Source organism: Trichomycterus rosablanca, chromosome 1 (genome assembly GCF_030014385.1).
Source record: "Trichomycterus rosablanca isolate fTriRos1 chromosome 1, fTriRos1.hap1, whole genome shotgun sequence".
Lineage (NCBI taxonomy): Eukaryota > Metazoa > Chordata > Actinopteri > Siluriformes > Trichomycteridae > Trichomycterus > Trichomycterus rosablanca.
Genome location: NC_085988.1, coordinates 28,641,456 through 28,668,162, shown reverse-complemented (window position 1 = coordinate 28,668,162; position 26,707 = coordinate 28,641,456). Strand labels below are relative to the sequence as shown.

General features: G+C 38.1%; 1 protein-coding gene across 3 annotated transcripts in view; it reads right to left on the bottom strand.

Annotated features, from left to right (window-relative positions):
* mob2a (MOB kinase activator 2a) overlaps positions 1 to 26,707 on the bottom strand; it is a 95,590-nt gene that overhangs the window by 6,383 nt on the left and 62,500 nt on the right. For 2 of the 3 annotated variants that reach the window (XM_062990989.1, XM_062990988.1), the window contains exons 2-5: positions 12,059 to 12,219; positions 11,195 to 11,288; positions 5,271 to 5,395; positions 1,654 to 4,006 (exon numbers count right to left, since the gene is read on the bottom strand). In XM_062990989.1, coding sequence (XP_062847059.1) covers positions 3,732 to 4,006; positions 5,271 to 5,395; positions 11,195 to 11,288; positions 12,059 to 12,219 — 655 coding nt within the window. In that variant the 3' untranslated portion in view covers positions 1,654 to 3,731. Of the gene's footprint in view, positions 1 to 1,653; positions 4,007 to 5,270; positions 5,396 to 11,194; positions 11,289 to 12,058; positions 12,220 to 26,707 lie in introns of those variants that run through there. The other variant, XM_062990990.1, reaches the window with a different exon arrangement.

The following is a 26,707-nucleotide window of genomic DNA, read 5'->3' as shown; positions in this document are numbered from 1 at the left end:
TTTTTTGACTTTGTATTTTACTTGTACTAATAACAAGCATACCTTAACTGCAAAGCTGTTGTTGATGATTACAGCCTTGATTTGTCTACAATAAGAAATAAATAACTTTATTTTCAGCAGTGTGACTTATTTCTTAAGGCAAAATCATACTGTGAATTCTTTCCCAGAAATACAAAAGTCCCTCTGATAAGAAATATTTTTAAATAGCTTTCAAGTCAGAAGATGCAAGAACCTTAAGCTGTCCTTCTTCTTCTTCTTTTAAAAAAAGTGTGTTTGGTATTACAGTCTTTCTGTAACAGCTTGCTGTAATAACATTTATTGAAGGAAAAACCTATATGACCTATGTGAATACTGCCACCAACCAACATTTCAAAAGTACTGCAACCAAGTGCCATTTAAAACAGAACTTGCTCTTGTGCATTGGATTCTTATCTTGTTGCATAACACAATTGTAGTTCAGACATCTTTTGTTGTTGTCTTTCAAAAAGTCCACAGAACATATATAAAATTTGGGAGTTTATGGCAAATGTTAGATGAGCTTTTATGTTCCTCTTAGCAGTGAGTTTTACTTTGCACCTCTTCCATAGAGACTGGTTTCTGTCTCCTATATTTTTATTGTTGATGGCTGTATAGTGTGATGTTTGTTAGGCACTTTCACTTTGCACTTATAAAAAGGTATTTGGGTAATGTTTGGATTTTTAGGGCTGGAAGTAATCAAATCTTACCGTGTCTAGTATAACAATTTATTTTGGTTAATTGTTCACAAGTAATTAACATGGCAATTGCACCCCCACACAGAGTCAGTAGGTGATTTTTTTATATATGCAATTATCATTAAACAAACTGTATTTTATGATAACTACACCAATCAGGCATAACATTATGACCACCTTCCTAGTATTGTGTTGGTCCCCCTTTTGCTGCCGAAACAGCCCTGCAACTGTGATGCACTGTGTATTCTGACACCTTTCTATCAGAACCAGCATTAATGTATTCAGCAATTTGAGCTACAGTAGCTCATCTGTTGGACGGGCCAGCCTTTGCTCCCCACGTGCATCAATGAGTCTTGGCCGCCCATGACCCTGTCGCCGGTTTACCACTGTTTCTTCCTTGGACCACTTTTGATAGATACTGACCACTGCAGACCGGGAACACCCCACAAGAGCTGCAGTTCTGGAGACGCTCCGACCCAGTCGTCTAGCCGTCACAATTCGGCCCTTGTCAAACTCACTTAAAACCTTACGCTTGCCCATTTTTCCTGCTTCTAACACATCAATTTTGAAGATGTTCACTTGCTGCCTGATATATCCCACCTACTAACAGGTGCCGTGATAAAGAAATAATCAGTGTTATTCACTTCACCTGTCAGTGGTCATAATGTTATGCCTTATCTGTGTATGGTTGTCCACGTCGTACATTTATTGTAGGTTGAGGATCTAAAATAATGAATTGTGACAAAAATAGAACAAAGTACTGTACTTTTGCAAACAGTTTTTGATGGGAAAAGACTGATGTAGTAGAAGATGTTTGTAAGGCATTTAATATAATTTTAAAGATAATAGATTAGAATGGTATCTGATCGGAATAGTATTAAATCAGATGAGTTTAACACTACCATAACAAAAGTAAAAAAATAACATTTAACAACATGAATCAGGTTGGTATTTTCTTTTTTTATTAGATTATAATTTGCAGAGCTTAAAATAATAAATTGCATTAACTTAGATTATAAAAATAGATAAAAGAAAGCCAGAACTGAAGAACCCTGCAAATAAAATGTCAAAATAAATAAAAAACTGAAGAGGATTCAGTTCAAATCCCCCTCTATAGGCTATTTTGACATAAACCACCTGCAGTCTCTTTATATAGTTATAATCTATTAGTTAAGATTGCAAGCAGAATGTGCATGTGCTACACATGTATAGGCCGATATAGTTCTCATGATCTCTCTGATAACATAAAAAAGTAAAAACAAAAAACCCTGGAGGACGCATCCTCTGCATGATGAGTTCAGAACAGTCTGCCATCTCTGATCAGGCCACAGACGTCAATCTTACCCTGCATGCAACAATCCTGCCAGCAGCAAGCTGAACTTGTTAAACTCCGCTAAGGCAATAATTCATTTCTGATGTTTATTATTGCATGAGCTTATAAAAGCTTTGAGTACACCAGAACTGAACATTACATAGATGTAAAAATGGACAATGGGATGGTACTGGTGATTATGAGTATTGACTATCATGAGAAGAGACAACCCATCCTATTTTGGAAACGTTCAACGGTCAGAAGAGTTGGCACGTGTTAATAAATATTCCTACACAAGGGGGCGCTAGGTTAAAGACATTTTCCTGTAACATTGTCATACACAGCGTTTGTTATTAAAACCCCTTTTTCACCTGCTGTGATTTACGGTAATGTATTTGAGGTGAACACATCCTATTGTGAAAATCACTGGTAAAGTACAGAGACAATTTATCAGGGTAAGACAAATTCTCGAGTAGTTACTGAGTTAGCTCATATAACTACAGTCAATTAAGTACCAGGTAAGACTGCCAACTTGTTTTAAGATTCCTGATTTAAATCACACTGAAATTAAACTAAAAACAAACAGTAACAGAAGAAAATGTTTGCTGGATAGAATCCTTTCCATGATGGCCTACAGCTTTTAAAAAAAATGTTTTTATATTTTGTTTATATTTTCTCCTTTTTAGCACGTCCAATTGCCCGATTGTGTCATGCTTCCTCCCACCAATGCCGATCTCTGCTCTGATTGAGGAGAACGAAGCTAACCCACACCCCCTCTGACGCATGGACAGCATGCCGTATGCATCTTATCACCTACACTTTGACGAGTGCAGTGCAACTCAGCGTTGTGTACGGAGAGACACACCCTGACAGCACTCTTTTCTCATCTCTGTGCAGGCGCCATCAATCAGTCAGCAGAGGTCGTAATTGCACCAGTCATGAAAGAGAGAGACACCCCATCCGGCTTAGTCCCGCCCATATCTGAACAACAGGCCAATCGTTCATGTGGCCACTCAGCCTAGCCGGCAGGCAGAACTAAGATTCGATATGATGTATTCAAGATCCCAGCTCTGGTTCCGGCGTGTGTTTTTACCGCTGCGCCACCTGAGCAGCCGCCTACAGCTTTTTAATACCGAATCACACGGGTAATACAAAGCATAAGTGCCAAATGAAAGACTCCACCAGATTGTTTCTTTGTAGAATAAAAGTGTAAAAGGTTTTCATATCAAGTGTGTGCAATCTGGGACGTTACTGTGTGTGAAGCTGCACGTGTATAAAAAAAAAAAGAGAAAAAAAAGAAGAAAAAAGCAAAGCCAGAACATTCAGTTAATGGAACCCAGAGTCACCTTAACAAGTGTGAAAGGGGTTTAAACACTGATATTGGCCAGATCAGAAACACCCTATCCCAAAAACACATCCTTCCAAAATGTGCACAACAATAAATACAAAATAAAAAACCAAAAGGATAAAAGCAATTAAAAAAATGTTCCTAGTATGATAGCAAGGTAGATAATCGGGGCTACTTATTTTCAACCCAGTGGGAGAGACAACACCAGTGTGTGTTTAAAGGTGGCACTGCCACCCCTCTTTCCCCTTTATGACTCGTAGAGCGATGGAAAACCAAAGGATGCACGAGTCCAGCGAGCAGCCCCAGCCCTCCAGAGGGCCCTCATTCCAAATTCTTTCTCCCCATTCTTATTCAGGGCTCATCTCTCGGTCACGTGGTTCTGTTGTGGGGATGGGGGCAGGGGGGTGCACAGCACTTCTGACAGGTCATCCATGATGCATGTCTCCTTTGGGTCGACCAGGTTGAATTCTCTTACGAAGATGATAAAATGTGCATACAGCGTGTTTAAGTGTCCGTGCAGCTCTAAAGTCAGCGTCTCCTTAAAGTGCGACCAGTAGATGTGTGCCAGCACGTGAAACAAGTACCGACAGATCTTCTTCACCAGAGACTCGAACGAGTTGGGGAACTCTTTACCTGCGGGAAGGGACATCACAAAAAACGTATTCAAAACCACTGCACGCTTACTGAGTCGAGTAAAGATTAAATACATTTCCACATTTTGTTGTGATGTAAACAGTGACAAGTTTTTTAAAAGTATGCAAATGTGTTCCTCTTAACTCCATGTTCAGACTGGCAGTGATGCAACATGACTAATCAACCGTAAGTAATCAAATCTTGAATTCATTTTGACCAATTAGTTGGTGATTTCCGGTGATGCAAAAAAGTTGAGCAAAGTTTATGCAAATTAAGAGGAAAACGATGTGATTAAACTGTGATTACACAGTGTTAAATTTCTGCATACAAATGACAGCGATCGCAAAGGTCAAACGCAGTTTTCTTATGATGTTGACAGAACAGACACTGATGGACTATGCAGGGATGAAATTTATAGTCATGTGATTTTCCTTCAGGATTTCTATTTTGAGCTGGAACACATCTGCTTTGTGGTACAAAAGGGGGGGGGGGGGGGGATCTGATTTATGATCAAATTGTTTTTATTTACACTCTGTAGATACTATAGTAGATACTAGCAGTATGCTGTACTGCCATCACATTTTTTTTGTCTGGCAATAAACCATGTTAAACCATGGCAACCAAAAGCCCACAGGCAACAATGGCACTGCCGGTGTGAACACAGGGTGATGAACGATTCAGGCGACAAAGAGGCGAAAAGTTGCTGACGGTCTGAACATAGGGGTAATACACTGACTAGGCATAACATTATGACCACTGACAGGTGAAGTGAATAACACTGATTATCTCTTCATCACGGCACCTGTTAGTAGGTGGGATATATTAGGCAGCAAGTGAACATTTCATCCTCAAAGCTGATGTGTTAGAAGCAGGAAAAATGAGCAAGCGTGAGGATTTGAGTGAGTTTGACGAGGGCCAAACTGTGCAGCTCTTGTGGGGTGTTCCTGGTCTGCAGTGGTCAGTATCTATCAAAAGTGGTCCAAAGAAAGGAACAGTGGTAAACCGGCGACAGGGTCATGGGTGGCCAGTGCTCACTGATGCATGTGGGGAGCGAAGGCTGGCCCGTGTGGTCCGATCCAACAGACGAGCTACTGTAGCTCAGATTGCTGAAGAAGTTAACGCTGGTTCTGATAGAAAGGTGGACCAAAACAATATTACGAAAGTGGTCATAATGTTATGCCTAATTGGTGTATATTCTGGCCTTGCAAAACTACATGAAATATAGTTCATTTATAACCGCAAGGTGGCACTGCAAACCACTTACCATATTTAGTTGGAAAGATTTCTTCATCCGTTACTAGTTTTTGCGCCAGACTCATAACAAAGTCTACATACTGAGGTGCTGTACACTTGATCTTCTTCCCCTTCTCATCATACCAGTAGTATGTTCTACACACACAGAGAGAGAAAGAGATTCACCCATGCAGCAAAGTTTCTGCACATCTTAAATTAATCATTATCATCTGACTTTTCTAGACCAGAATGACATGGTATGTCACCCAACAAAAAATAAAGCAGCTTTTACCAAGCTGTGTAGAGACAGATAGAGCCAAGAATCAAACTGTGGGAATTTTACAAAATCAAAAGTTAATATTTACTCTGCATAACTGAGAATAATACAGCAACCACTAACCTGGATCTATTTAACACCTGCCAAATAATACACTTCACTTACACACCGCCTTTTTATGTTACCGATGGTGGAACAACAATGCTCTTTAACTTAATGACAGGCTGTACTCCTTGTGGTGGCTCAGTGCCAGCAACGGCTTTCCAACTGTTGTCAACCCTCCCATAAACACACAAAAAAACTTTCAAAATGTAAAACCAATCCTACATAGACAACAAAGTTAAACATGATTATGAAAAAGAAAAGCATTGAAACATTTTGTACACTAATTTCAACTGGTTTATAAAAAAAAACAGACAACGCAGATTTTGTGACCTTTATTTATTACTGCATTTAAAGGTATTTTTATTTTTTCTACAATTAAGGATTACCTTCAGGGATTTTGACCAAGGAGAATAAAACTTTGACGTCCTTTACTTTATCTCTAAAGCACTTTTCACATACATATACACTGTTTAGCCAAAACATTTTTAAATAAGCAAATGTTGCATCAGTAAAGGAATATTTACTGTAGTAATTAATGTTTGCTGGCAAACATTATTTTAACCACCGATGTAGTGAGAAGCATCCAATTTCTCAAACAAATATGTCGGAAAACGTATCCGACTAAACAATTACAGGTAAAAAAAAAAAAAAGTTCAGGAAGCATGAGAAATCCTTTTAACACATGAATTGACCACCACAGAGCCCTGACCATAACAGTCTCTAGGATGTGCTACAGAAGAAGTAAATGCATGCTAAAGGTGATCCAAAAATACAGTATACTACACTGTGTGACCTTTTGGGCCAAGCAGTGGTTATTACACTAACATTCGCTATACATTTTACTAAAACTTGGACATCTTCACTACAACCATCACAGGATTCCCTAGCTGGCATGTTGTCGACTTCCCTTCATCTATGGTGATAAGAGAACAAAAGTACAATCACTCTGCCTACATCTACAAGCTGATTTCGAGCTGTTGCAAGTAAGAAGTGAAGATCTGCAGAAGAGATTCAAACTACTTTCATCCTCTATAGAATTACTGTGGCTTGTGCACAAAGGAGGACCACAAAGACCATAAGTTTGGTGTGGAGGAACTCCAGTGGCCTGCACAAAGCCATGAGCTCAACCCTACTAAACGCCTTTGGTATGATTTAAATTGTCAGTTGTGAGCCAGGCCTTCTTGTCCAACATCAGTGGCTGACCCCACTAATGGTCTTGTGTCACAAACTCCCACAGACACACTCTTAAATCTGGTGGAGAAACTTTAGTGTAACACTAGTTACACATTACTGCTTTAAATCCAAACTAAATGTAATAAAACAACCTGAGCAAACACAAGATGCCATTTTCAGATGTTTGTTTCATTTATTAAAACTTTTAACACCAACTGGCTCTGTGTGAAAAAGTAACTGCCTCCTTTATCTACTCAATCAACCAAATAGCCAAGTTAAGTTGATAACAGGGTTCATTTAGACAAGCCACAATCAGGTTTAATTAAATGTCAGTCATGTTGTATATAAACATTTCTTGAGCAAAAATGTTTTCAGTAATTTAAAGAATCACAATTAAAGAAATTCTGTAGGAGATAAAGGGAAAAAGTATTAAATTATATTAGCCTGAAAAGGGTTAAATGCATAAACATAGTGCAGTGCGTCAAAGCATTTATTTTGACAAAACTGCTGTGAAAGTATTGGCCACCTAATGACCCAATACATTTCGTCTGCAGGTCCACATGTAATAGACAATTACAGACTGAAGGTGTGTCACTGTGCTACAGACTGGTGACAGAATAACTATCGACCTGTGTTATTAACAAAGCCATTGGCAGAAGGTAAAAATTCCCCCCATGGAGGTTGTTTTTTTTTTAACTGAATTCTCTTTGGCATGTTTCTAAGGGGTTGAGACTAAATGCAAATATTTAGTGGAACATCAGGTTTTTCAGGGACCAAGTGTGGTAAAGTATCTTCTAGACCTGCTCTACAGGTACACACTCAACACACACACCAACAATAACAACTTTCACAATCTTACTCTGGCCAAACAGGACCAACTAGTTTGGTAATAAATATCAAGGAAAATGCATTGATAAGATGGTTCAGTTAGAAGCATTTAACTATATCTACTTCAAAGTTGCAAGTAGTTTGTTTGTTTGTTTGGGTTTATTGCCATATCAGCAACTTATTGGCTATTTTATGGCATAGAATGATATTGGAACTGTAAATCATTATATGTTCAGATCATCTGTTTAATATCAAGACTTTCTAAAAAGTTAAGAATTTTAACTAGAGGAATCTTCTCAAACAATTCTTTTATGTTCTCAACCCTATAAAAATTAAATCTCTGATGGCTGAAATTGTAGGACATTTTAATGAAATATGTTTGATTGTTAGGGGTGTAGAACAGAATTGAGTTGGGAGTTATTTCATGCAGTTTGTTTTGGGTATTGGTGGACCAGTCTTTTTGCCATTTTATTCTGCAGTAGTCTTTGATTTTTGGGTAGGCATCAGTTTTTGGGATGCATCTCCAAGCAATCTCTTTGTTTCTTGCTTCCTTTGCCAAGCTGTCTGCTTTTTCATTTCCTTCTATGCCACTACGACTGGGAATCAAGCAGTAAACGTTGCAAGTAGTACAAGCTATTTTATTACCAACTATTTATGGCTAATAGCTCCTCAATATAGCAATGGGTAAAAAAAAATTGGTTTTGCTGGCATCTTGTTAGCAACCATCCATATTGTGCATTGTAAGAAGTATTATCATATAAGTGGTGTTAATTTGTCACCCACCCCTACTTAAGACTCTTGATAACAGCTGGTGAAAACATAAATAGTAACCCTTTATACTAACCCTTTATGCTATGTGTAAAATGTAACTGTAAACACAATGTACCAGACACACGACAATAATATTATTAGCTAGGGTGATTTCATCAAAAGATGACAGAAATGACAGATAATCTTGGCTTATTGTTATAAAGATCTTGATATTTTAGTGGCAGGAATCCAGCTCCCCGCCCGTCTTTCAGCTCAGGACTTAAACATTTCCATCACCTGAGCAATCTACAAAACATGTGACTTCACATCTAAACTGCCATTTCTGGTTTTGTTTTGAGGAAGCAGAGAGCAGACGTTTAGTGTAGTAGGCTTCCCACGAAAAGCTAACTCAAACAAACAACACGTTTTATTTACACTGTAGATTCTTCAACATTTCCCCTGAATGTGTTATTTATATCCAACAAATTACTGAAAATGAAAAAACCTTTTACTTTTTTACTATACCAAGGAATAGAAAGGCACTTTATCCTAGTGTCTTGTATTATTACATGCTACATTAGGTACATCTGACCCTGCATATGTAAATACTCAACAGTGAAAAACCTCAGTGGGGAACAGTTGATGTATCAAAACAGTTCAGGTTGTAACTACTCTGCTGTATTGTAGGTAAATTTACCACAAAGCTAGCCAGTTACATAACTTCTGAGTTTATTTATTAATTGATTAGGATTTTAACTTCATTCATGACAGGACAGGTAGTTTACTGGTTACCCAAGATTCATCTGTTTCATCAAGTCTTTAATGTCAAACACAGTCATGGACAATTTTGTATCTCCATTTCACCTCACTTGCATGTCTTCGGACTGTGGGAGGAAACCCACGCAGGCACAGGGAGAACATGCAAACTCCACACAGAAAGGACCCGACCCGCTCCACCTTGGATTCGAATCCAGGACAGTGCTACCCACCGAGCCACTCACATAACTTCTGATAAACAAGCTTGTGTTTTACTATAAAGCCTCTGACACGTTTTAGTTACAGTAGACCCTTGACTTACGAACCGTTTACCATACGAACATTTCAGGTTATGAACGATCTTTTTCAACTTAAGGTACGAACAAATTTCGGATTACAAACCGAAATTCACAAAACACATGATGTCATGAACAAGCTGACTCAGAGCGTCTCTCTCTGTATATATACAGTGAGCAAACATTCGGACAGCGGATGGTGTTTTCAATATTAAAATGTCCCCAAAGAATGTGCAGAGAGAGCGCAGAGCTGAGAAAATGAAAAAAAAAATCACTATTTACTCCTGCCAGTAGCTGTCACTGTGTATCAGGCAGAGAAGGCAGAGTGAGAGAGAAGAAGGAATTCGACTCAGTAAAGTATTCTTTCTTTAGTGCAATTACACCTACAAAATATAACACTATTGAAATAAAAAAGGAAATAATAGAGAAATATGAGAGGAGTTGTTTCTGGTAGAAACATTTTATATAAAAATAAGTAAATGTATTATGTGATGGTGTATTATGGTGTATGAAATGTGATGTATGTGTTTTATGTACAGTACTACTGTGTATTTTTGTTTATTATTGTTTATTACAGTAATGTCTATTCTGTAATTTAAGATTTAAGGGAAAATATACTTGTATTTATAACAAAAAAGAGCATTTTAGACATTAGAAAAGTTAGGTAAGAGAGTGGTTTGGGAGGTCTGGCACAGATTAATTCTATTAACATTATTTCTTTTGGGAAAAATAGGTTTAACTAACAAACATTTTGACTTAAGAACAGCCCTTCAGATCCGATTAAATTCGTAAGTCAAGGGTCGACTGTATTTATATAACAGTAGTATATCTTGTGAAAATTTACAAATCTTAGTCTTTGCCTCCATTTAAAATAAATACCAGTTACACCAAGAAACTTTCTCTCCATCTGTTGTGAAGGGGCTAAAATGATTTTCAAAGTGCTCCAAACATTATTAATAAAGAAAGTACCAAGAAAACTGCTTTTTAATGGGAAATGTGAACTTTTATTCTTTTTGGTACAATGGGAAATAACCTGTTTTAAGTGTTGGATCAGTATGTGGTATCAGAAGTACAGTCTAGGAATTTGAGAAAATGGTATTTTGGCATTCCTAATGATAACCATTAAAAAAAAAAATTCATGAGTAACATGAGAGCAGGCAATTAGCAGACGCAGTTAAGAAGTTAGCATGAAGATCTTGTGACCTATACAAAACAAAAACACTTCTACTCCACAGGACTGTATTGTTTAATAACCAAATAAAACATCAGCTTATTCTTAGTCAATGATTTGACTCATACTAACTTTAACCTGACAAAACCAAAAGATGCTGGAAATACAGCCAGCACATGTTCAAGCCACCATTCTAAACCTACATCGATGATTTAAGAAGCTGGTTATTTATTTATTTATTTATTAGGATTTTAACGTCATGTTTTACACACTTTGGTTACATTCATGACAGGACAGGTAATTACTGGTTACATAAGATTTATCAGTTCAAGTTTCTAATATCAAACACAGTCATGGACAATTTTGTATCTCCAATTAACCTCACTTGCATGTCTTTGGACTGTGGGAGAAAACCGGAGCTCCCAGAGGAAACCCATGCAGAGACGGGGAGAACATGCAAACTCCACACAGAAGGGACCCGGACCACTCCACCTAGGAATCGAACCCAGGACCTTCTTGCTGTGAGGCGACAGTGCTACCCAAGAAGCTGGATAAGTACAGAAATTGCTACAAATGTGTGTAAGGTTTTAATTACTTACGTATTACAGGCCGCCATGGATTGACACGTGTCTCCAGTGCAAAATTCTGAGATTGTGCTATACTGCAAATTGATGAGATTGAAGAATGTTGTTGCTGCGAAGGACACAAAAAAAACAAAGCATAAGAGTAAATAACAACAAGAAGAAATATTACAGGATATACGATTATCATTTAATTATCAGATAGGCAGTGGTAGCTCAGTAATTTAGGTACTGGACTAGATCAGACGTTGTTTATGTTGGGCTCCTAAACAAGGCCCCTTAACACTTGATTGCTTACATTGTGTCAGTCACAATCATAAGTGGGTTTGGATATAAGCATCTGATAGATGCTATAAATGTTAAATAAATGTAATAGTAGGCAGACATGAGGACTTTGATAATTAAACTAATTATTTAGATTTTTTTTGTCATTTAAACATTGAAAAAGCATCAAAATCAACCTATACATTAATGGCATGTCTAAACAAGTCATATTGGGGTCTGAATGAAGCATAAATGATAACCAAGACACCTCTTCATGTCTGTTTTTTGTCCACAGCTAAAATCTGGCAACTAAACACCAAGCAGTGAACTTTAAATCTACCCCAAAAACATCAAAGAAACTGATTGACTTTTTATAAGAAGTTAGTAAAAAAAAATATCATACAAAGCTTTTTTAACATCTGCATGAGCTTTTTTACCCCAGCAAGCAGCTTCCAAGCAAACACAACAAGCAGTGGTCAAAATTCACTTCCCAAGATCTTGTTTGCTTACTAGCCTGACCAAACAAGAGCGCTACAAGCCAAACAAACATTCCCACCAGTTTTAACATGGATAGTGAACAGAAGCTGTTTATACAGTACATCAGATAGGCTCACTCACTGTTGCTGGACAGCCATTCGTTAAGATCTATCTCCCTGGGCAGCACCACCAGGTCTTTAAGGTCAAAGTCCACCACCCGTACTTTGGTGTACTCTGGCTCCAAGTAGTGCTTCTTCTCCTCTGCAGTTGGCTTCTTTCCATTGGGTTTCGTTTTGGACTTCCTATAAAAAGTAAAGGAAAGGATTTATGAGGGAGGTTAGAGAGATAGCCCACAGTTACTGATCCACCGACGCTCCCATCCCCTTTTTTTAGCTGGAAGCGTCTGGAATTTGAGGAGGACACATTCCAGGTCATTTGAAACTCAGGTGTGAAAACAGCTTTATGCTTCCAGCACTAGTTTTGAAGCGATGATGTTAAAACCACATGTCAGTGGTAGTTCCCAGCCATAAACTGAAAAATGGTGGAGGGCAGCAAGGTGTTAACAGGCTAATAAAGCAAGAACAGACACACAGAGTGGGATTTACATCTATAAACATGTATTTATTAAACATTAAATATTATTTTGACACATTTACAAGCAAATCAGTTATCTAAAAACAGAAACTACATGACTCATATCAATTGAACATTAAATAAATGCCAGAATATGCTAGTCACATCATTGTAAAATAAAAAGTCCAACAAATCATCCTTGTATTTGCCAATTTAATGGGGTAATATTCAGATTCTTCCTATCATCCAGGCTACTCTCCAACAACCAAAACATCAACCCAACAGTACTTTAGACAGTAGAGTTCAATTTGTTGCAGAACAAAATGCACTTTGGAGCACTGCAATTATTTACCACTCAGTCGTAACCTCCTACTCTTTCCTACCTCTAATCCCAGAGAAAAAACTGTTTAGACCAGGAAGCAGGGTTTATCTTAAAATGTTCTGCTGAAGCACTGGCCAGCAAAGGTGGGTGGAGGGGGTATTATCAAGCAAACAATGTAAACAAAATGTCCAACTAGTGATAAAATGTAATTGCTTTAAGTGTGAAGGCTGACCTGGCTACTGTAGTGCAATAAGAAAAAGGGCAAACAGAATATGGTAAATCATTAACCCCTCTTTTCACACATCTTTAGAATAAAAAAAGATATATCTTCGTTGTAATCTTTTGAATTTTTGTTGGACAGATGTGAGTCAGTTTTCTTAAAGTGTACTGATCCTAGTCCAAGATTTATAACTAGTCGTTGGGGTGATTACAGAACAGAACTTATCAGAGACGACTTACAACATTCTGGTAACCATACAGACAAGAAAACAGATTTAACTTGAGGTATGAGCATTTATGAACTTAGTGTGAAATGGCCTTAGGGCTAAAAACATGCAAGTCACCAACATCAAACAAATGCATACCTCACGATTTTTGGAGTAGATTGTAATTATCTGAAATGACCAGACTTAATCTCCAGGTTTTACAATACTAAATTTTATAAATAGAATAAAATGAATGGAATGCATGTCAGGTATACTGATATAGTACACATACAATACAATGAAATTCCTTCTTTGCATACCCAAGCTGGGTCAGCTATTGTACACAGCTCCTGTAGCTGAGAGGGTTAATGGCTTTGCTCAAGGGCTTAACAGTGGCTGCTTGGCAGAGCTGGGATTTGAACCCTCAACCTTTTGACTGATAGCCCAGAGCTCTATTCACTAAGCTACCACTGTGCTTTTTATTAATTTTTTATACTTTTAATTTTCTTCACTTTGTGTCCCTTTTTAAATTCAATGTAAAGGCAAGATTACATTCTGTCTAGGGTGTCCAATCTATTAAAGAGCAATAGACTCTCATGATTCATTCCGTTACACCAGCAATTTGAAACGGCCGATGCACCTTCTGCATTTTTTTGGTTGAAGTACCAATGGAAACTTGCATAGAGATAGGCAAATCATGAAATTTATTTATTTGTTAACATCATAATTTGCACTCTTTGGTTACATTCATGACAGAAACGGTAATTACTGGTTACACAAGAATCATCAGTTTACAAGTTTAATGTCAAACACAGTCATGGACCATTTTGTATCTCCAATTAACCTGGCTGCATGTCTTTGGACTGTGGGAGGAAACCGGAGTCTAGGGGAAACCCACGTAGACATGGGGAGAATGTGCAAAATGTACACAAAAAAGGACCTGGATTCTTGCTGTGAGGCGACAGTGCTACCCACCGAGCCACCGTGCCGCCCCACAAAACAAGCGAAACCCCTTACAGAGAGTACCCAGAGGTGAGGAATGAGCACACACTGGCTCCGTTGGGACCACCTAACCATAGTGAAACACTATCCTCAGCCACCGTTTTGGCTGCAGTAATCATTAAGCAGAGAGAAAGGCTTCTGTCAGAGGCAGCTGGTGCAGGAAAAAAAAGAGAACCATTCGCTAACTGCATGTCAGACTGATCAGCACAGCTGAATGTACAGGAACGACTACCTATTTACTAGCTATTAAACATATCTATAAACAAACCAACATTTCCAGTGTCTGAATGTGCAGAAAGAATGGACATGTGGCTATTATGACTAAAACATTTTAGTACGGCTACAATACCTTTTATGGTCAAAAAATGTGGTAGAAAAGAGTGTATGTCTGTTAAAGTAAGGAATTAAGCAAACAAGCAAGGAGTGCTGCTGGCAGAAGCTTTCTTTCTCCTAAAATAAGCCAGCTAATGTCAAAAGAATTTGGCTTGAGCCACGTAAGAAAAGTTTACCGGAAATGTGGGAGAAAAAAAACAGAAACACTAAAATAAAACAAAGTGTTGTTTAAAAGAATCAATTGTTCGATTTTTGGAAACAAACTGTTCTTTCCACACACACACAGAAAAAAACAGTGTTCTGTGCCTTTTAACTACTGAGCTTTAACCAGCCTTATTTGTAACTATTCATTACATATATTTTAAACATAACCCCCATAAGTTTTATGAAATATTTAACTTAGCATTTATCAGGCGCTTATTTAAGTGCTTCCTTAGTTAAAGTTCCATTACTCCATCACAAATAGACAGCAGTCTAAAAACAAAATTCTACTGAAACCCTATAAGAAGAAAATATAATATGGGTAGAACACAATAAGTGCAGTGTAAGGTTCCTTTTAAGTACTTAGTAAAGTCTTTGTCTTGATAACTTCAAATATGACTACTCAGCTGTTTAAACAGACAAAAAAAGCTGATTCAGCCACCTGGATGCTAGTATAAAGAAGAGCCTTGATGTCCATCATCCTTGAGTTCTGAGGGGTGGATAAAGACAAGCCACACATGTAGCTCAAGGGATATGACTTTGTAAGCAAGCATCATTGATTTAAATTTATTTCAGGCTGCTACAGGAAGCTAGTGAAGACAACACTCAGCACACAGCTCTTGGGTAGATTGAAAAGCAGACATGTGGCTGCATTGTGAATCAGTTGAAGAGCTTTGACGTTGCAGATGAGAAGACCTGCCAGAAATAAGCTGCAGTAATCCAGCTTCAAAATGACCAGAATCTGAGTGGCTTTCATACAGAGGAAAGGCCAAATCTTCATGATGAACAGCTGGCTATACAAATCTACACCAACAGTTTGTATATTTTCAAATGCTTTAATTAAGAGATCATTAAGGGATAATACTTGATCTTGGCATGGATACAGATCCCAGGAATATAAATCAGCTCAGTCTCACTTGGGGTTAAGCTTAAAATGATGATGACATGCATAATGAGATACAGTATCTGCCAGACATACAAAACGAAATGCAAGCTGACACATGAGGTGTCAGTTTCCTCTATTGATCGAGCACCTTGATTTGATTTCAAGTATTTTAGTCGTTCAGAAAGAATTAATTTTTATTTAAGAATTTAAAAAGTCGGGTTGGTCTGTAAAGGAACTAATAATGATATGCCACTACTGAAAATGTGTACTGGAAATGTGCTAATGTGTATTGTGTGGTTATTCAGCTTATAACACTTCACTGTAGGATCAACTGTGATAGCTTGCTGGTTGAAACAGGCAAAATGCTTTTTCTTAACCAGTCAGGACATCATGATTCAGTTATGACAACAAAGTAGCACAATAGCTAACAGACAAAGTCTTTATAAAAATGATTTTCACCAAGCACTCGGTATGTGGTAGTCACATTAACATGTACAGTACAGTTTTAACTCTTATTACACTTTTGAAATAATAAAGAAACCATGATAACATCTGCAGATAAATAAACACAGCTAATGGCTTAAATATTTGGACAGTTTTACAAATTCTTGCTTCTCTTTTAAACTATAAGTTGTTGCAAGTATCACAGGTATCATTACTATTTAAGTATATGACCTAGTGTGAAGTGTTTGGTCTGTGACACAATTTTTAAATGTCTAGACGCGCCATGCTTCATCTTGAACAGGTCACCAGGGCATCACACAGTTACAGATTTACTCACTAACACATTCCAAGGGGCATTAAAGAAAAGCTGATTGTTTTTTTCTATATGAAAAACTACCCGGTGGAAACTGTGCATAGACCAAAGGCAAGGTTTAAACCCAGGTCTGCAGGACACTAGAAAAGCAGCACCCACACAATCTGCTATGCAATGTTTTTTTAGTTTGTTCGTTTGTAACCAAAGTGAACCGGAGTAAAGCCACGCAGACACGGGGAGAACGTGCAAACTCCACACAGAAATGAGCCAGAGCGCTCCACCTGGGGATCGAACCCACTTAGCCATGGTGCCACCCCAGTTTCAGTTTAAAGTTTACTAAATGTTTATGATTAATTAATCTAAACTATGTTCTGTAATCTAAGTGTTATTTATCTTTTCTTAAAAGCTTTATTAGGGAAGTCAGGGACACACAGCAACATGGGACTTGTCTTGAGAACCTGACGCTAATCCTTGCCACTGGTTATTTCTCATGAATTCCACTGTATGTCCTGAAAACATGCTAAGGGTCGAATGAATATGCAAATTGGTATAAGTAAGCAGGAATTCCTGCAGAAAGTATGCATGAATGTGTGTTTTACATTGGATTGGCAATTAATTGGTGTGTATTCCTCAATATTTTCTGGTGAAGTGCTTAGTCAAGTAAACAAGGATGGCCAAAGCCCCACAATAAATTGGTGTCCTGTCTGGTGAACTTTACTGAAATTAAATTACTCACACTGGCATTGAAATAAAACGTCTGTAATTAGCAGGAAAAGTAGTGAAAAAAACTTTCGATAAAGAGTATGGCCACAGTATTTCAAACAACAAATCGGGCTAGTTATTTTCCATACATTAAGAGTAAAGACAGTTTGCATTGGTACTTGCTGTATTAATCTGAATACAAAGTGTATATGAAAAAAGTTACAATGCACATAAATGGGGGATGTAAAAATTATTTATTATTAGCCTAAGCTTTATTTTTCTTTCTGTTTTATGGTTTTGATTAAAAAATATATATTTTTGAATGTTTGACAGCGTTTATTTAAAATACCCATAAACAATATTAATGGTCCACACTGACTGGTTGATAAGAGCCTACAACATTACACTTAGATTTTTAAGTTTTTGTTATTAAAAAAAAAAGTTTAAATCTGACAATAGCTCATATTAATCAATCTAATGTACTAAACCTCATTGTTCCCACTGTTAATTACTTTAGGACTGCACATAACCCTTACACAAAGCTGCATTTACACTTTTTGTGAAATGTCAACACATGGAAACTGTAAACCATGGAAACAGATTCGAGTTTGATCGCTGTGCAATAAAGACCAGATGTGTACTGGAGTCATGGAGATGAGTTTCTGTTACACATAGAATTAACACCACAGAGCTAATACAACAACGGCCATCAGCATCACAACAGATTTAGGGTGGAGTGTTGAGGGCCTTTTAAAGATTCTGTCCCAAGACACACTCAATGAATTTACAATCCCTCCCCCAGCATAAAGGAAACATACCTACGTGTAAATCCAATAAACATAAGAAAAGGTGAAAGTGTGGAAAAATTTGGATACACAAAAAATAAGAAGAGTTCAACAAATCGTAAAAGAAGTGGTTTCTTAAATAAAATAAAAACAGGGCTGAGTAACATAAGGTCATATCATGTATATTTAAGGGTTGTGGTGAGTATTGTTATGACATTCCTTACAGTTGACAGGCTCATTTATTACTTACAGTAACAAGAACTGATTAAACACTTGATGACAGCCATTGAAATATCACAACTCTAAGCCAAACTAGGGAAATAAAAATCCTTTGTAGATCTGTGCTGGATCCTAAAGCCAACCAATATTTGTTTCTTGACAACCAAACAGCACAGGGTCATGTTAGTTGATCTAACATGTGTTTAATGTTTGTCATAATACAGAAATATGTTAAGAATCCAGTTGTTCAATAAGGATTAATGCCTTAAATCTATGTCCACGATGTCAAAGATGAATATAAACACCACACATTAAATTAGTCCTAAACGATCTGCCTCCTGTTCTGATTATGGAGCTGATGTGGTGCTGTGGCACCGGACCCACTGTGACCATGACCAGGATGTAGTGGTGAGTGATTAAAATAAATGCATTTTTAATGTCACTGTACTTAACAGTGAGCTGAAACATGACATAGGATTTGGGTATTTTACTATAGGCTTCTCTCTAGGCTATAGTAAATAGTACTTCTGTAAGGACACGTAAGTGTGACGACGCAGCAGCTGGCAAAATTGAGTTAATCACTTAAGTCATATTGTACCTGCATTTTAACACCTTGTTTGTTAAATAAAAGTAATAAAAAATAAGAAAAATAAAATAAAAATACAATTCACCGTATCTGTAGTTGGTACACGGTTTTTTTTTTAAACATAAATCCATACAACGATGAGTAATATTTACCCTACAGTAACGATCCATCTTAATGCTTCTTCCTTGCAAGTTTGTACTATTTAGATTGTACTAAGCAAACAATTATTAATGCTTAAGTAGTAAAAAACAAAGAAAATATATAAAAAGCAATGGTATTTATTTAGACCCGCGGACAATATAATATCTATTGACAGATATCGGTTGCATCTAACGTACACAAAAACGTGACCCCACGTTAGTTCTCTTACTACAAAACAAAGCAGGTGTATTATTATTATTATTTACCTTAAGGCTCTTCCCACAGCTTGTAGAACCATTTTGCACTTTAGACTTTTGGAGGTTTTCTGCGTGTGCATATCCAGAGTGCCGGGATCATAAATTAAAAGTGCAGGGAAGAAAAAGCCAGCGGCTGAAGATGTAATGACTCCGAGCGTCTCTCACTCATTCTGCTGGAATCACACCAGCATGAGCATGTAGCGCTGCTCTAAACTCCGCCCACTAACAAACAGCCTATCACAGAGCGCGGTGGGCGGGGTTTAGCTAGTCACCATGCAGTTTGCTGCTGGAAAATCATTCAAGTCTGAAAACATCATTGAAATAAAAATCTTCAATTAGTGAATTAAAGCCATGCGAGTCTACAAGGCTTAGAAATTGACACTGACTGACCGCTATGTTCCAATAAATTCTACAAGTTCTACACGAGTTTTTTTTTCTTCTTACAACAAATAATATGAAAAATATTAATTTACCCTTTTATGAGCTACTATATAGATTGACATTTACACTTGAGGCATTTAGCAGACGCTTTTATCCAAAGCGACTTACAGTCTTAAGCAATTGAGGGTTAAGGGCCTTGCTCAAGGGCCCAACAGTGGCAACCTGGCAGTGGTGGGGTTTTGAACCAGGAACCTTCTGGTCACTAGTCCACCACTAGGCTACAACTGACTGTAGCTGTGACTGTTGGTCTGTGCAGCTAGTCACCCCTCTACTCCCATCCAGTAATCAAATGAAACGACCATACTACCCCCACTGTCAATGACACTGCTGCACATGATACACTCTTATCAGTACAACATACACTACCATGTAATTACTGTGTTAGTATTATTGGGGTGCTACAAATGATCCACCACCCAAATATCATCTGGCAAGTGGTGTCTTAGTCTTATGAGGTCCCTTTTCATTGATGGTTGGAGAAGAGAGGGGTAACGCATAGCGATCAGCCATAACATTAAAACCACCACCTTGTTTCTACACACACTGTCCATTTTATCAGCTCCACTTACCATAAAGGAGCACTTTGAAGTTTTACAATTACTGACTGTAGTCAATCTGTTTCTCTACATACTTTTTAAGCCTGCTTTCACCCTGTTCTTCAATGGTCAGGACCCCCACAGGACCACTACAGAGTAGGTATTATTTGGGTGGTGGATCATTCTCAGCACTGCAGTGACACTGACATGGTGGTGGTGGTGTGTTAGTGTGTGTTGTGCTGGTATGAGTGGATCAGACACAGCAGCGCTGATAGAGTTTTTAAACACCTCACTGTCACTGCTGGACTGAGAATAATCCACCAACCAAAAATATATCCAGCCAACAGTGCCCCGTGGGCAGCGTCCTGTGACCACTGATGAAAGTCTAGAAGATGACCAACTCAAACAGCAGCAATAGATGAGCGATCGTCTCTGACTTTACATCTACATGGTGGATCAACTAGGTAGGAGTGTCTAACAGATTGGACAGTGAGTGGACACTATTTAAAAACTCCAGCAGCGCTGCTGTGTCTGATCCACTCATACCAGCACAACACACACTAACAAACCACCACCATGTCAGTGTCACTGCAGTGCTGAGAATGATCCACCACCTAAATTATACCTACTCTGTGGTGGTCCTGTGGGGGTCCTGACCATTGAAGAACAGGGTCAAATCAGGTTAAAAGAGTATGTAGAGAAACAGATGGACTACAGTCAGTAATTGTAGAACTACAAAGTGCTTCTATATGGTAAGTGGAGCTGATAAAATAGACAGTGGGTGTAGAAACAATATATATACAGGGGTTGGACAAAATAACTGAAACACCTGTCATTTTAGTGTGGGAGGTTTCATGGCTAAATTGGACCAGTCTGGTGGCCAATCTTCATTAATTGCACATTGCACCAGTAAGAGCAGAGTGTGAAGGTTCAATTAGCAGGGTAAGAGCACAGTTTTGCTCAAAATATTGCAATGCACACAACATTATGGGTGACATACCAGAGTTCAAAAGAGGACAAATTGTTGGTGCACGTCTTGCTGGCGCATCTGTGACCAAGACAGCAAGTCTTTGTGATGTATCAAGAGCCACGGTATCCAGGGTAATGTCAGCATACCACCAAGAAGGACAAACCACATCCAACAGGATTAACTGTGGACGCAAGAGGAAGCTGTCTGAAAGGGATGTTCGGGTGCTAACCCGGATTGTATCCAAAAAACATAAAACCACGGCTGCCCAAATCACGGCAGAATTAAATGTGCACCTCAACTCTCCTGTTTCCACCAGAACTGTCCGTCGGGAGCTCCACAGGGTCAATATACACGGCCGGGCTGCTATAGCCAAACCTTTTGTCACTCGTGCCAATGCTAAACGTCGGTTTCAATGGTGCAAGGAGCGCAAATCTTGGGCTGTGGACAATGTGAAACATGTATTGTTCTCTGATGAGTCCACCTTTACTGTTTTCCCCACATCCGGGAGAGTTACGGTGTGGAGAAGCCCCAAAGAAGCGTACCACCCAGACTGTTGCATGCCCAGAGTGAAGCATGGGGGTGGATCAGTGATGGTTTGGGCTGCCATATCATGGCATTCCCTTGGCCCAATACTTGTGCTAGATGGGCGCGTCACTGCCAAGGACTACCAAACCATTCTGGAGGACCATGTGCATCCAATGGCGGTGCCGTGTGTCAGGATGACAATGCACCAATACACACAGCAAGACTGGTGAAAGATTGGTTTGATGAACATGAAAGTGAAGTTGAACATCTCCCATGGCCTGCACAGTCACCAGATCTAAATATTATTGAGCCACTTTGGGGTGTTTTGGAGAAGCGAGTCAGGAAACGTTTTCCTCCACCAGCATCACGTAGTGACCTGGCCACTATCCTGCAAGAAGAATGGCTTAAAATCCCTCTGACCACTGTGCAGGACTTGTATATGTCATTTCCAAGACGAATTGACGCTGTATTGGCCGCAAAAGGAGGCCCTACACCATACTAATAAATTATTGTGGTCTAAAACCAGGTGTTTCAGTTATTTTGTCCAACCCCTGTATATATATATATATATATATGCCGTTTTCTTAATATTAACTAATACTGATTAATGCAAAAACAGATTAGTGATCTGATGAAAGCTTTTAAACATGGTATCACAGCGGACTAGCTTGTCAGTAAGAAAACCATAAAAACAACCCCTGAACTATCGTTTCAACTTATTCAAAACAGAGTCATAAACAAACTGACTCATGCCACAAACATGGCAATTAGCCATAACACTGTGGCATCTAATCTTAAGCCCAGTTTCATACATACACACACACACACACACACAATAGTCCAAAACATCTAGGATGAAAACAAAGTATCTATCAGATTTCCTGAAACCTGATAGCAGTCTTTCTCAGCTTTAATAAATCACAGTATGCCATTAACATGAGCACTTAAATAATCTGATATATGTGAAATCCGATTATGATCATATTGGTGCACAGAAAAGGTCCATGTTGCGTTCGTGTGCTTTTCACGTGTAGTTATATGATATTAGGAATTCTCTTTGTCTACAAGAACAGGAAGAAGCCTTTAGTTTAATTACAGTTCACAACAGGAAAGTTTTAGTGTCACTACTTTATACTCTAGTCTAAATTATTTACTTGCTCCAGTAGCAGAATAACATTGTTACATCCCTCCTTAGGTTATTCTCTAATGTACAGAAAATATTTATCCCATACATCCTGTTACGTAGGCCATTCTGTGTTTAATGAGTCAGTTTCCTTGTAAATTGTTGTATACAGTAAACAAGACCACTTGAATAGTGGTATAAGTAACCGAGTATTGAGGTTTAGTCTCTACATTGAGTTATTTATTTATATTTATTCAATAAACGACAAGTTAAAACTACCAAATGCTGCTCTACTAAATACTTTATAAAATGAAGTCCAAAAGCTACCTGGCCAGACTAAAGAGTTTAAAGGTCAATAATTAAGATGCCTCAAATTATTTAACATCTTAATTCCAAAGTAATAGAGTGCAAAATGTTGGTCTTGGACTTCTTTAAGAAATTAAGACAATAACTGTTTAGTTTATCCAGAAAGATAATTATGCAATAATGAATAATAATTTTTGTATAAAAAAACCCCCCAAAAAACATGGCCGCTCAGTTGGCACAGCGATAAAAACACACGCTGGAACCAGAGCTGGATCTCGAATACATCGTATCGAATCTCAGCTCTGCCTGCCGGCTAAGGCTGAGCGGCCACATGAACAATGATTGGCCTGTTGTTCAGATATGGGCGGGACTAAGCCGGATGTGGTCTCTCTCTCATGACTGGTGCAATTACGACCTCTGCTGGCTGATAGATGGCGCCTGCACAGAGATGAGAAAAGAGTGCTCTCAGGGTGTGTCTCTCCATACACAACGCTGAGCTGCACTGCACTCGTCAAAGTGTAGGTGATAAGATGCATACGGCATGTTGCCCACGTGTCAGCAGGGGCGTGGGTTAGTTTTGTTCTCCTCAATCAGAGCAGGGATCGGCATTGTTGGAGAGGAAGCATGATGCAATAGGGCAATTGGACGTGCTAAAAAGGGAGAAAAAATTCATAAATAAAAATATTTTTGTAAAACAAATTTTTTAATGATTTAAAAAACAAAAAGACAAACAAAAAAAAAGATGTCATCTGACTTGGTAGTAGTAACAGTTGCAAGATTGTAAAATATATAATGTGCAGTTATGGTTTTATTTATTATAAGAAATAGGCAGGAAATGAATCTAATTGTGATCAAAGATGAAGTTAATAAAAAACGTTTGAAACTGGCTTTACCCAGTGCCTGTAAACTGACTCTCTGTAGTATTTGCTTGAGTACTGACTTCAGAGCATGTCGAGACAGAAACAACATTCTGGTCCATGACAGTGAACCCAGCCTGAAGCTTATCCAGATCTTTTAGACTTGGTAAGGAAATGAAACAAGCATGTCCTTACAAGTCTTCAATGAGCAACATCAAAGTGAAATCAAATGCAGGGCTTCGAACAGTAAATGCAAATACAGTAACGGTAGAAGAAAGTGGAAACATAGTACAGAAAAGGTGACATGAACGCAGCAAATAAAACAGCTAATAAAATAAAAAGCAGAGAGAAAAAAAAAAACAGAAAGGAGTAGACCTCATGTTTAATAGATGTGTGTAAGCGTGGGACAGGTCAGAACTTTCTCTCCAGAACAAATTCAATCCATGTTTAAACAATTTTTAACACACCATGAAAACCACACACGGCGCAAGCACTGAGAACCTGGTGAGAACTGTGTAACTAATTAAAGTCAAAGAAAACAGACACAGGCATGTAGCATCTTGTGTTTATAAGCGTAACCATAGTTTTAATCAAACTGCAAAATGCAAAGTCCCTGCTATGCACCATCTCTGAAAATACCATGTTGGCATTTTTATTAAAGGATGGGGCGGCAAAATTGTCCGTGATTGTGTTTGACATTAAAGACTTGAACTGATGATGTGTAACCAGTCACTACCTGTCCTGTCATGAATGTAACCAAAAGTGTGTAAAAAAATGACGTTACAATCCTAATATCTTAAAATAAATACACCGATCAGCCATAACATTAAAACCACCTCCTTGTTTCTACACTCACTGTCCATTTTATCGGTTTCACTTACCATATTAAAAGGAGGACTCTCCCAGGACCACTACAGAGCAGGTATTATTTGGGTGGTGGATCCTTCTCAGCACTGCAGTGACACTGACATGGTGGTGGTGTGTTAGTGTGTGTTGTGCTGGTATGAGAGGATAAGACAGCACTGTTGTGTATGATCCACTCATACCAGCACAACACACACAAACACACCACCACCATGTCACTGTAGTGCTGAGAATGATCCACCATCTAAATAATACCTGCTCTGTAGTGGTCCTGACCATGGAAGAACAGGGTGAAAGCAGGCTAAAAAAGCATGCAGAGAAACAGATGGACTACTTCTTTATTGTAAGTGGAGCTGATAAAATGGACAGTGAGTGTAGAAACAAGGAGGTGGTTTTAATGTTATGGCTAATCAGTGTAAATATCAAAGGATGTAATATTTATAAACATCTATTTGAAAAACGTTGTTATTAAACATTACCCCTCAAAAAGCTAGTTGAATAAAAGCTGCGTCCACATACTTTTGACTGTGTAGTGTAGATTAAAATTTAAGCAATTTTATCTCTTTAACTAGTAAAAGAGAAAAAAGAAATAAAACATTAATAAAAAAATCGGTAACATGTTCCATCTATTTATAAAAAAATGAAATTGATTGATGTAAAACCATGAAATTTGCCTTAAAATAATTATAATATAATATGCATGTTTTTAAGGTAAACAGCTAGAGACTTTTGAAACTATCACCTGCAAAATGTCAATTAAAGCAACCATGCAATCACATGCAAAATTATAATATTTTATTTTCATAGTAAATTGAAATGGCTGAACAAATGCAAAATTCGTAGAATTTTTACAAACAGCAGCTGCAGCAACCTCAAGTGAATTAAGTGAAAAGTAAACAATTTGGAAAACTTTATAAAAAGTAACAGAAATGTGACAGTTTGTATATTTTCAAAATCCTTAATGCAAATAATATAAAAATGCAAAACATACAGCCTTATCGAAGTGTTTTTAGTGTCAAATCAGTCGCTGTTTCACAGAAATCAATTTTCAAATCATAGTAAAGCTGCTTCAGTTTCAGTCCATGTCGAATTGTCAGACAGTATGAACCCATATGATAAAAAATTTGATGGTGTCCTCCACAAGTATAGGCAACCCTGGTAAATGCATTTAATACTCCGAACAACATCTCTTTGCCAATAAGACAGCACTCAGTCTTCTCTCATAATATCTTATACAGTTAGAGAATACACGGCAAGGAGTTTGAGACCATTGCTCATATAGAAACCCTCTAGATTGTTCAGGATTCTCTCTTGAGCACTCTCTATAGCTCGCCCCACAGGTTTTCTTTGGGTTTTAAATCAGGGGACTGAAATAGCCATGAAGCTTGACTTCAAGTTCAGTAAATCATTTTTGTGTTGATATGGACATATGTTTTAGATAATTCATTCTGCTGAAAGATCCAGTGGCAGCCAGTTTTATTTTCCTGGTAGAGGGAGCTAGTATTTCACAGAGTCAATGATGCCATGTACTATATACAGTGTATCACAAAAGTGAGTACACCCCTCACATTTCTGCAAATATTTCATTATATCTTTTCATGGGACAACACTATAGACATGAAACTTGGATATAACTTAGAGTAGTCAGTGTACAGCTTGTATAGCAGTATAGATTTACTGTCTTCTGAAAATAACTCAACACACAGCCATTAATGTCTAAATAGCTGGCAACATAAGTGAGTACACCCCACAGTGAACATGTCCAAATTGTGCCCAAATGTGTCGTTGTCCCTCCCTGGTGTCATGTGTCAAGGTCCCAGGTGTAAATGGGGAGCAGGGCTGTTAAATTTGGTGTTTTGGGTACAATTCTCTCATACTGGCCACTGGATATTCAACATGGCACCTCATGGCAAAGAACTCTCTGAGGATGTGAGAAATAGAATTGTTGCTCTCCACAAAGATGGCCTAGGCTATAAGAA